At 44.4% G+C, this 12102-nt stretch overlaps 1 protein-coding gene across 1 annotated transcript in view; it reads right to left on the reverse strand.

Moving 5' to 3' along the window:
* Nucleotides 1-10958, reverse strand: part of LOC108791973 (cytochrome P450 2C29-like) — an 18237-nt gene extending 7279 nt beyond the window's left edge. Inside the window, exons 1-4 of the mRNA XM_018562623.1 lie at nucleotides 10777-10958; nucleotides 4169-4331; nucleotides 2446-2517; nucleotides 759-899 (exon numbers count right to left, since the gene is read on the reverse strand). Of these exons, the coding sequence (XP_018418125.1) occupies nucleotides 759-899; nucleotides 2446-2517; nucleotides 4169-4331; nucleotides 10777-10956 (556 nt within the window). The 5' untranslated portion in view covers nucleotides 10957-10958. The remainder of the gene's footprint in view (nucleotides 1-758; nucleotides 900-2445; nucleotides 2518-4168; nucleotides 4332-10776) is intronic.
* Between the last annotated feature and the right edge of the window lie 1144 nt (nucleotides 10959-12102).

Below are 12102 nucleotides of genomic sequence, written 5' to 3' on the forward strand. Positions count from 1 at the left end.
TTGCATCTGTAAAAAAAAAAAAATAGATCAAAGGAACTGGACTTGATGTTTTTTTTTTTAAAAGACATTTTGCTGGTCATCTGACTAGCTTCTTCATTTCAGAATTCGACATTCTGAACTGGGAAAGCTAGTTGGATGACCAGCGAAACCTCTTCAAGAAAAATACAGCAAGTCCAGTTTCTTTGATTTATTGTTTTACTAGGGATGCACCGCTACCGATACAGTATCGGTGCCGACAGGGCCAGTGCTAGACTATTTTACGCCCTAGGCAAGACCAGCTACTTGCATCCCCCCGACCCCCCCCCCCGGCCCAACCCCCAACCCCCCCCCCCAACCCTGCGGGGCTTCATTCTCCTGCCGGCTGGCTTCTGCAGGTGAATGTAAGCAACCAGGAGCAATAGCCAGACTGCTATTGGCTATTTTAATCTGAAATAGCCAATAGCAGACTGGCTATTGAAACCACACCCACCCCACCGGCTGAGCAGAGGAGCGGACCTTAGAAAGAAAGTTGTCTCTCAGTTGAGCACTTCTGCAAAGTGGGTGCAATACCCTGCCTGGACCTGGGTGCCGATGCCGAGTATTTGGGCGTAAATGTATGTATATACACACAGTATGTATATGAAGCACAAGCATTATTCCCAAACAACAAGCCTCGAGCCTCAGACAGGTCCCACTTTACCTTTTCTGATCATGCAAGCTTCTAATTATTTCCAATTTTGCAATAAGAAAAGTCAAGTGATAAAACTATTTCCTCCCACCTTCCGTCTCAGCCGCTGCCTGAGTGAGATAAGTCGCCTCTTCCAGCACGCGGGATTCCATGGTCTTCTTCCCCATCCCGAAGTTCCTCAGAGAGGAGATGGCAAAGCGACGCAGAGAGCGCCATCGGGGACCACTAATACCTGCAGGGGATAATCAGCAACGAGTTACAGAGGGCAGGACTAACCATAAGGCGTGCCAAGCCGCAATCTACATCACACTGTTCTTAGGAAGCAGAGGAAAGAAATGATAAAAGTCAAATAGTTTTCTAATAAATCTATAAATAAAAAAAATGTAACAAAACAAAAACTTTTTTTTTTCTCGTGTGTTCGGTGTGAGTTTTAGAAATAAGAGCTTCATTTATAAAACTTTCACAGGACAATAGCGCCCCCAGATGGTGCTGACCAGTATAGCAAATTCCTATTTATATATCTATATATATTAGACATGTGTGATTAGTTTCGGAAAGATTCGTTATTCGGATGAATTTTTGTTATTTGGAGAATCTCCAAATGGCGAATGCAAACGAATCTGAAATTTGTTAGCGGTAGTATGTACAAATTTTCATTCCGGACCAATTTTCGTTGCTGCAAAGTGACAGACAAAGGGTAAAAATAAATGTTTTTTTTGTTTTTACAGTCCACAGGAAAAAAAAAGCGTGAGGTTCCGCTCCTTATTCATACCAGTCCCTTTAGGCCCCCTCAAGGTAAAAAAAGAAAAAAATGCATGGGGTCCCCCCAAAAGCCATACCAGGCACTTTAGGTCTGGTAGGATTTTTAAGGGGGAACACAAAACCCCCCAAAAAATGGTAAAAAACTGTGGGGTCCCTCCTAAAATTTCTACAAGACCCTTGATCTGCGCAGAGGCCCAGCGGGGCAGGAAGGGGGGTGATCAAACTTTCTGTATGAGAAGCAGCAAGGATCCTGCAGGGGCTGTGTCTAGGAATTGACCTATTCACCATACAGTGTATATAGTGGATGGGGCACCGTTATCACACTGTCTTTGTTCTGCTTTTGTATGTACTTTTTATTCAATATTTTTGAATCTGTTTTACCCATAACATTTGTACAGTACCAGGGGAGATGGAGTGTTTAAACAAATAATATTAAAAATGTATAAGAAACAGAAATAGATTAAAAATACAAAGTAACATTGTTTATAAACATTGATCAGAGGGGAGATAGAGAGATACAAAGTAACATTGTTTATAAACATTGATCAGAGGGAGATGGAGAGATACAAAGTAACATTGTTTATAAACAGAGGCAGATACAGAGATACAAAGTAACATTGTTTATAAACAGAGGCAGATACAGAGATACAAAGTAATATTGTTTATAAACAGAGGCAGATACAGAGATACAAAGTAACATTGTTTATAAACAGAGGCAGATACAGAGATACAAAGTAACATTGTTTATATAGTGGTCGTTCAGCAGACAGCAAAACCGCAACTTGTCTTTTTAACTACGATCTAAACCGCTATGCCTGTCCCGGGCGTCGGTCTTTCACCCCTTTGCCCTTCCCTCTTCCCGAATGCTGGCCTATCATAGGGGAATAGTAGCCCTCACTCCTCCCATATGTTAAGTTTAAAAGTTCTCTGCTTTCCCGCCATCAGTATTGCTTTGAGGCTTGACAAAGAGGCTGTGCCTCGAAACGCGCAGCCGCTACTGCACTGAGAGCCCTCACCTCTCCACCACTTCGTACTTTCCCTCCCGTGTAGGATGATTCGCACCCCCGAGTTACCAGCCAGTCGGGAACCTGCGATACACACAGTGCTCATTACTTCACAGCTGTTCGCCGCTCCTCTCCCTTTCAAAGCCGCCGCGGCTCCGCCTGGCCAGCCGAGTACGTGGGCAGCCAAACTGTTTCACACCGACCCCAGACCTGTCACTACCTACCCCTGGAGCCATCCATCCTTGGAGCAAGGCTCCTCCCCAGGTACCTGACACTTAGATGCCATGACATCCTCTGACACACCAGCCATCTTCTAACTGTAAATTTGATTGTCCATTTTTTACACAGAACCAGTTATCAGTATTTCCAGGGTAGTAGCGCTCCTACAGCCTGCTTGTTTTTATGTATTGATGTGCAGGGTTCCTCTCCCTGTTATTAGGAGTTTGCACACCGTACATGCCTGTTCACACTTCTCGCTACATAGTGACCACTAACCAGTTGTGCGCTTATTCATCTTCTAATTGTTTATAAACACTGATCAGAGGGAGATATATACAAAGTGATATTGTTTATAAACATTGATCAGAGGAGATAAGAGAGATACAAAGTAACATTGTTTATAAACATTGATCAGAGGAGATAGAGAGATACAAAGTAACATTGTTTATAAACATTGATCAGAGGGAGATAGAGATATCCAAAGTAACATTGTCTATAAACATTGATCAGAGGGAGAGAGATACAAAGTAACATTGTTTATAAACAGTGATCAGAGGGAGATAGAGAGATCCAAAGTAACATTGTTTATAAACATTGATCAGGGGGAGAGAGAGAGATCCAAAGTAACATTGTTTATATATAAAGATCAGAGGGAGATAGAGAGATACAAAGTAACATTGTTTATAAACATTGATCAGAGGGAGATAGAGAGATACAAAGTAACATTGTTTATAAACATTGATCAGAGGGGAGAGAGATACAAAGGAACATTGTTTATAAACATTGATCAGAGGGAGATAGGGAGATACAAAGAAACATTGTTTATAAACATTGATGATCAGAGGGGAGGGAGATACAAAGTAACATTGTATATAGACATTGATCAGAGGGAGATAGGGAGATACAAAGTAACATTGTATATAGACATTGATCAGAGGGAGATAGGGAGATACAAAGTAACATTGTTTATAAACATTGATCAGAGGGAGATAGAGAGATACAAAGTAACATTGTTTATAAACATTGATCAGGGGGAGATAGAGAGATACAAAGTAACATTGTTTATAAACATTGATCAGAGGGAGAGAGAGAAACAAAGTAACATTGCTTATAAACATTAAATCAGAGGGAGATAGAGAGATACAAAGTCATGTTCTTACTTTAGCAACTCTGGTTTATTCATCAGCAGATCAAAGAGGATAAGCTTTGATCTGTTTACGGTGTAAGTTAAAACAATCTGACAAGTGAACAAATTAGGAAAAAAAATATTTTGTTCCTATTTAACCCATTATTGACTCTTAATTTACCCTAATCAGCCCCTAGCCAACTCCTTCTTCCCCTTCTCCTCTTAACTTATTTTTTTCTGGTTATCTTATAAGTAATGACAAATATATTGCAGAATCAGTAGGTCCATAGCACAAATGTAAAACTTGTTCTGGACTGGGCACACTTTTGCTAGTTTCTATAATCTACAATGGGCCGGGTTGTGTTCTGAGAAGCGTTCTGACAATCTTACCGTATCCTTGGTCAGGGAAGTGCAGCGTGGGTATAATTGGGCGGGCACTGAACTCCTCAGCGTGGTTCAGCAGAGCGTCCTTTACCGTCTCATAACCGCAGAGGACCACCACCGGCTCCGACAGCTTCCAGATGGTGAATATTGAGCCGTATTTTTGGCTGAGCTGTGATAGGTAGAAGGAAGAGAGTCAGAGGTCAACAATGACAGGCCACCACAGAGACTTGTGCTCAAGGTGCAGCCCCAGCTCACGCCTTCCTGTCATTGTCAAATAATATGTAACTAAACCCAATATGTAATGTAGATGTTGCTAAAGAGAACCTGTCTCTTCCCTTGCTGACTCTGGCTTCAAGACTTTCTGGGTCCCTGAACAGCTTGTTGCAAAGTCAGAGCCCCTGATGTTTGTTTTGGTGTTGGCCCAGAGACTCAAAGCTTTGGAGCCAGAGAATCAGAATGACAGCAGGGCAACAATCACTTCTGAACAGAGAAGTCACAGATGGCAACATACATTCTTCTCAGAACAGAACTCTTTTAACTCTTTTAAGTGGATAAGACTGCTGGGAGGGGAGGCAGAGCTGCATTGTCACTGCTGGGAGGGGGTGAAGGGGTAGCTGTGCTGCTGATTCACTGCTGAGGGAGGGGTTGGGGTGCAGGGGCAACTGAGCTGCTGAGTTCCTACTGTCAGATGCTAGCAGGGAGGAAGCTAAGCTGCTAACTCACTGCTGGGAGGGGAAGTAGAGAAAGAGTTGAGCTGCTTAATCACTGCTGGGAGGGATAGCGGATCTGCGAAGTCCCTGCTGGGAGGGAGGAGTAGGGTGAGCTGCTGGAAGGGGGGAGGGGCTTGGGTAGGGGAAGATGAGCTGCTGAGTTTCTGCTTGGAGGGGGTGAAGTCGAGCTGCTAAGGGAAGGAATTGAATTACTTCAATAATGCTGTTTTTTTAAGGATGGATTGCTCAACAGTACCTGCAGCCACAGAGGTCAGTGAAGTTATCTTTTTTTTTAAGTGCATGTAAATATAGAAATACTTGAATGTCCGTAGCCTGGCCGCTGCCTAACTCTGTCTGCAGCGATAAAAGTAATGCTGGTCATAGACGGCTCGAATTTCACCGCCGAATCAGATGAGTCAAACCTGGGTGTATTTTTTTTATTTAGCTGAATATTTCTTGTCATTACCATGACCCACCACCAAAAAAAAAAAAATTCTCCTACTCCAGCCGTGCACAGGGATACTGCATATGTGAGCGTTATTCATCATTTGTACTTGTAGTGGGAACCAGAAACAATAGCGCACATTTTGTTTTTTTGTTTTTTTAATTCTGCCTAAACACACTGACACTAAGGGGATGATTTATACATCATCTGGTTAGTTCAGAGGTAGGCAACCTCAGCACCTCAGCTGTACTGAAACTACAAATCCCATCATATCATTTTCTCTGTAAATCATGCCTGTGGCTGCTGTCAGAGCAATGCCTCATGGATGCCGAAGTTGCCTATTGCTGGGCTGGACACACACGGGCCTAATGCTGTTAGCATGACATTCTCGCCATTAGATGGAGCCGTGGCGCATAGCCTATCCATCCAGTGGCAAGAATGCAACACCGCGGGAACAGCATTCAGCCAGCGTATGCCTAGGCGGGTGATTTATAAATGATCCCCTAAAACTGACACTGACCCCCAACGCTAACAATGACACTGACCTGTATATATTTAATGATCTTTTTTATTTTTACAGTACAGTAGGGGGGGGGGATTACCAAGGCTGTGCACCCCTGGGCTAGACACGCAGTGGCTGAATTCAGTTTGCATGGCATTCTGACCATTAGATGGAGCCGTAGCACATAGCCTATCCATCCAGTGGTGAGAATGCAATGCCGTGGGAACAGCATTCAGCCAGCGTATGTCTTGGCGGGTGATTTATAAATGATCCCCTAAAACGGACACTGACCCCAATGCGAACAATGACAGACCTGTATATATTTAATTATATCTTTTTTTTTACAGACTTCTCTAAAAAAAAATAAAATTTATCAAGCATGCGTTTTGGCGGATGATTTATAAATGATCCCCTCAACGGACACTGAGCCTAACGCTATTAATGACACCAACAAATAACATAGATCCAGCCCTGATCTTCATATCTTCTATTATATAAAATATTATATCTTTATTTGTACAGACTTCTCTAGATAGATATCTAGAAAGATACAATGTATCCCAGAGGAGGAGCAGTACAGGGGAGGGTTGTAAAACTAGTAATCAATGTGATTGGCTATTCCTTTGATCACGTCAGGATCAGTCCGAGCTGTTAATGACAGTTTGGTCTCAGTGCTGGAGGTTTGATCTAGCGTGCTCCTAGCAGAAACACATGTCGCATATATGTGGCACCAGAAAAATCCCACCTCCGTGACGTCACATATACAATGTATGTGTGACAGTGGCGGTTAAGCTGTGATGAGCAGATGCATTGTTAGCGTGTGAGAGATAACATTACAATTACTAGGAATAGATTGCAACCAGGGCCGGATTTACTCTCTCTGCTGCCCCAAGGCCATGTTCCTTAATGCGCCCCCCTACCAGCCAAACATCCCCCCTCCCATGGAGAATGGCAGACCTGCAGGCTGCATACAAGTTATCTCGGCGACATCGCCGGGATCAATTGTACAAAACAAGTGGCGACTTCCCCGCTCTACATTAAACTCTGCTTGCCCAAAGCAGAGCTAAATGTCGAAAACAACTACCTGCCCAGCACCCAGAACTGCATGTCCCGGGCATCGGGAGATAGGAATTCCACACCCCTGCTGCCCCTCTACTCCCTGCTGCCCCGAGGCCGGGCCTTGGTTGGCCTTGTGGGAAATCCGGCCCTGATTGCGACACCATGCGGGTCTACTTTTTGGGTTTCAAAGTTTATTGGTTTTCCATACTTATACAGTTCTATTCACAGACAGTAATATCATTCTATAAGAAAAAAAGGAAAAATAAATAAATAAAAAATAAAAATATATATATATATATATATATGAAAGAAGAAAGCAGGTCTACTTTTTGTTCCTGCTCAACAACATTCAGGTTGTCACAAATACACATCGAACTGTCACACTGACTGACTGACAGGCAGAGATTTGTATCCAATCTGCTGAGGATTTCTGCCGCTTTGTATACAATGTAACACCCAGGTATAAAGTTCAGAGTCGGTGAATGAGAAACTTTCACCCAGATTCTGTGCAAATGACATAACAGAGCAACATGCAAAACATTTCTACGTGTCAGCACAATGCAAACTGAGAACTGGAGCATAGGGAGTGCGGTGACGATGATCCTCATAATACTGGTAATTATCTTTGTTATGGAGCCTCCAGAAGTGATAGAAACTTTAACCCCTTAAGGACCGAGGCCTTTTTTTTCCCCTTTTTTTTTGTTTACATGTTACAAGCCCCATTTTAGGCCTGAAAATTCCTTAAAACCCCCAAACATTATATATTTTATGAAGCCAAGACCCTATAGAATTAAATGGTGGCAGCTGCAAATTTTTATGTTGCACGACATTAGCAGAACTTATCAAACCCAAAAATATAGTGAAAAATGCAATTAAGTTAAATACCCTTTTTTTGTCAAATATAAAAGATGAGGTTACAACAAGTAAATAAATATCCAACATGCCCAAGTTAAAAATTGTGTGCGTGAAATTGCAACAGAATTCAGTACCCCAACATTTTTTTCCCTTTAATTGCTATCACATAGTGAGCTTACAAGCCCCCCATGTGATAGCATATTGGCAGTGACAGGTCCTCTTTAAGGTGATACTGGGCATCCAAAAGACCCCTCGTGTCACCTTTACACTCTAAGCTATGTGTAACCTTCCAATGGGGAGACTAGTTCTGGTGACTGCCAGGGATTTGCTCTAATTTCCTGTTGTGGCTGCAGGACAGGAAGTGAAGGGTAATCTCCCCAATGGGACACAGACGGGTGAAAGCACTGACAGGGGTCATAACCCGCCTTTACTCTACCCAAAACTAGAACAAAAAAAACAAAAACATTTTCGGCTTCAGTTCTATTTTTAAAAAGAAGTAATGTCAAACCCTTTTTCTTTGTTGGCTCTACTTCCCTTCTGGATCACAGGAGTCCGGGTACTAATAAACTCCTGTGGCCCAAAGTCAGCAGATAGGAAGATAAAAGTCTCTCTACATGCAGAGTAAAGTCTATGCTGTAAACTGCCGTGACCCAGAGAGGCGTCTCTCAAACACAAAATACAGCCAAAGGCGACTTGGATGCAATCCAAAATCTGTTGGGAAGAAACAGGAAATCCCCATCAATAGCTTCAGAATTCAAAATATTGATTTCATCAAAGAAGTCAAAGATAAGAAGCCAAGCAAAACAAACGGCAAATGCACTCAGCAAAATTGTTACCAGCTTTACAGTCAGCAAGGTGCACATGGAAGGGAACATGGAAGGGAACATAGAAGGGCACATGTGCACCATGCTGTAAAGCTGGTAACGAATTGATGAGTGCGTTTGCCATTTATTTTGCTTGACTGATTTGGTGCAGTGACGCATGGGGGGGTCTCAGCTGCCGTTGTGATGTGTGGGGTCCCTTGTGCGTCTCTGTGCCTGTAAGGAGGTTGGGCTTCCTGCTGACAAACCTGCACCCAATTTAATCTTCTGCCCCAAGTGCTCCAAGATGGAGACTCTCACAGTTTAGAGTTAGGACTGCACTATATCGGTATGATGAGAAAAGTACAGACATAATAAAAATAAATATGAATACCTAGAATTATATATTTAAAGACAAATATAGAACATTTGCTTTCATTGTATATAAGATTATGGAGGTTATTCACTAAAGTGGGACCCTAACGCCAAATTAAATGTGGGGTCCCCCTAAAATTCTATAGCAGGCCCTTAATCTGAGCAGTGGCCTGGCAGGGCAGGAAAGGGGGAGACGGGACAAGGGAGTGCCCCCCTATTCACCATACCAGGCCACATGCCCTCCTGGAAAAAGCACCCTCCTGGATGGGAACAAGGGTCTCTTCCCCACATCCCTGGCTGTGATGTTTTTGATTTATTACAGGGATTTATATACAGTAGGTATTTAAGCAGCACTTTACATAGTTGCAGATTCATATCAGTCCCTGCCCTCAAGGAGCTTACAATCTAAGGTCCCTATCTCACATATATACATGGGAGGGCCAATTTAGACAGGAGCCAATTCACCTTCCAGCATGTCTCTGGAGTGTGGGAGGAAGTTGTAGTACCTAGAGGAAACAAGCACAGGGAGAACATGCAAATTCCTTGCAGATAGTATCCTAACCTGGGACCCTTAGTGCAGCAAGGAAGAAGGGGCAACCATTACACCACTGTGTTGTTCCTATGCTTGTGGTTTCCTTCAAAGTAGATATAATGGCCCTAGTGTGCATGTGAGAATAGGGACCTTTTATTGTAAGCTTTTCAAGGTCAGGGAGTGATGTGAATGTACAGTATATAAAATGATGTATAGAGTCAGACCACTGCGTAAAGTCTACGCCAGCACATCCCAAAGATTCTCAGTGGGGTTAAGGTCTGGACTCTGGTGGCCAATCTCAATGGGGTTAAAGGAGAACTATGGGGTCAGTGTTTTTCCCCATAGTTCTCCTTGGGGTAACGGGAGGACACAAACTAGCGTCCTCCCGTTACCCTAGGCTCAGTATATAGGGAGCTACAGCTCGCGGTATACTGAGACGCCACACCTGGAGCGGATCCCGACTTAGATGACGGGATCCGCCCAGCTGCGTGAGTGACAGCTGGCTCTGCCTATCTAGAGGCAGAGCCAGCTGTACCCGCCCCCTCCCCCGTCCGTTCCGCCAGTCAGCGCTGGCAGATTGGAGCGAGGAGAGGGGAATCCAGCCCCTCCCCCTGTCACGGCAGAGAGCCGTGACAGGATCGAGAGGTGAGGGAACCCGGTATGTGTTCCCTCACCTCCCGATGTACTGAGCCGACCTGTGACAGTCTCATTGTCACAGGTCGGCTTAGAACTATGAGGTGAGTGGAAATCACTCATGTCATAGTTCTCCTTTAAGGTCTAGACTCTGGTGGACAATCTCAATGGGGTTAAGGTCTAGACTCTGGTGGCCAATCTTAATTCAGTTAAGGTCTGGATTCTGTGGTGGCCAATCCATGCATGACAACGGTGTCTCATGGTCCCTGAACCGCTCTTTCACAATCTGAGCCCGATGACTCCTGGCTTTGCCATGTTGGAATATGCACAATGTGTCATCAGGGAAGAAAAAAATGCATTGATGGAAAAACCTGATCATTCAGTAAATTCAGGTAGACAGCTGACCTCATTTTTTTAGGGACATAACGTTACTGAACCTAGACCTGAACAGCTATAGCAATCCCAGATCATAATACTGCCTGAAATCCAGGTGGTGACTTTTTTTAGGCCAGACAGTCTATGTTCCCATTCTGATGATTTTTAGAAGAAAATCTGCTGCCTAAAAAGTTGCCTGCACTGGACACGGGACGCCCTCTGAGAAGTACAGGACCGCTCCTATAGATGGAGATTGATTGTCATCAGGTACAAGGAATATATTTTGCACAACCACTCAGAAGCTTGTGAGATCCCAGAGGTCACTTACCATGGTGTAGTTTTTATCTGCAGCTCTAATATTCATATACTTCGGGGTGCCCAGGAAAGGCAGCGGGGTGGGCCCGTCTGGCAGTGACTTGTACCGTCTGGTCTGCCTCCACCATGACATGAGAAAGTGGAGGGTGATGAGGAAGGTGACCAACAGAGCGAGGATGGCGGAGAATTCCATCTTCCTGCAAGAGACAAACAGATGCTGTCTATGAGAGCAGTCAATTCCCCTCCCGCCGTATGGCCGCGTTCACCTCTTCTAACAGCAAAAAGCCCTTCCATGTGCACCTTGCTGTAAAGCTGGTAACAAATTGATGAGTGCGTTTGCCATTTGTTTTGCTCACCTCTTCTAACAGAGACATGACTATGACTCTTGAAATGTATTAAAGATTTGCGGAATGAACGGCACAGAGATGACCTTAGATTCAGATTTGCAGCTCATTATGGCCACTAGATGGAGCCGAGATGCATTTGAATTCTAAAGCTCCTTGGCTCCATCTAGTGGCCATAATGAGCTGTGAATCTAAAACTAGGACATTCACGGAGCTGTTCGCTCTGCGAACCTTATATAGATACACTCCTATGTGTTATCCTTTCTGCTCTGACAATCTCTCCCAATAGGGACTCAGACAAAAAGTTTGTAGAATGAGGAAGAGGTTAGAAGATCTGGCTGTTTTCCTTATTATCTCTGCTGTTCTGTCCTAGTGGCCCCTTATTTCTTATGCTCATGTCACAGACAGGAATTGAGGGAAAATCTCCCCAAGGGGGTCACAGCCAGAAATAAAAACTTGAGTTAAACTATCCAGGACAGCAAACCAAACAAAATTTGGCTGGAGCTGGGCTTTATGAGCGGTCACTGCTGCTCTCCCTCTCCTTGTGCAGGGTGTCTGGTCTCATCTCCGCCCTCCTGTAATAAAGAGCAATCACTGCTGCTCTCTCTCCTTGTGCAAGGTGACTGGTATTGTCGGCGCCCCCTCCTGTAATAAAGACCGCTTACTGCTGCTCTTTCCTTGTGTAGGGTGACTGGCCTGGTCTCCGCCCCCTCCTGTAATAAAGACCACTCACTGCTGCTTTCTCTGGTTGTGCAGCATGACTGGTCTTGTCCACGCCCCCCTCCTGTAATATAGACTGGTCACTGCTGCTCTGTCTCCTTGTGTAGGGTGACTGGCCTGGTCTCTGCCCCCTCCTGTAATAAAGACCGCTCACTGCTGCTCTCTCTCTCTCCTTGTGTAGGGTGACTGGTCTGGTCTCCACCCCCTCCTGTAGCTTTCTGCAGGCAGCCTGTAGTGGGTGGGGCCTGTGGGGCCCCTCCCACAGCCCTGCTCTC

Source organism: Nanorana parkeri, unplaced genomic scaffold (assembly GCF_000935625.1).
Source record: "Nanorana parkeri isolate BGI_ZX_2015 unplaced genomic scaffold, ASM93562v1 scaffold588, whole genome shotgun sequence".
In the NCBI taxonomy this organism is placed as follows: domain Eukaryota; kingdom Metazoa; phylum Chordata; class Amphibia; order Anura; family Dicroglossidae; genus Nanorana; species Nanorana parkeri.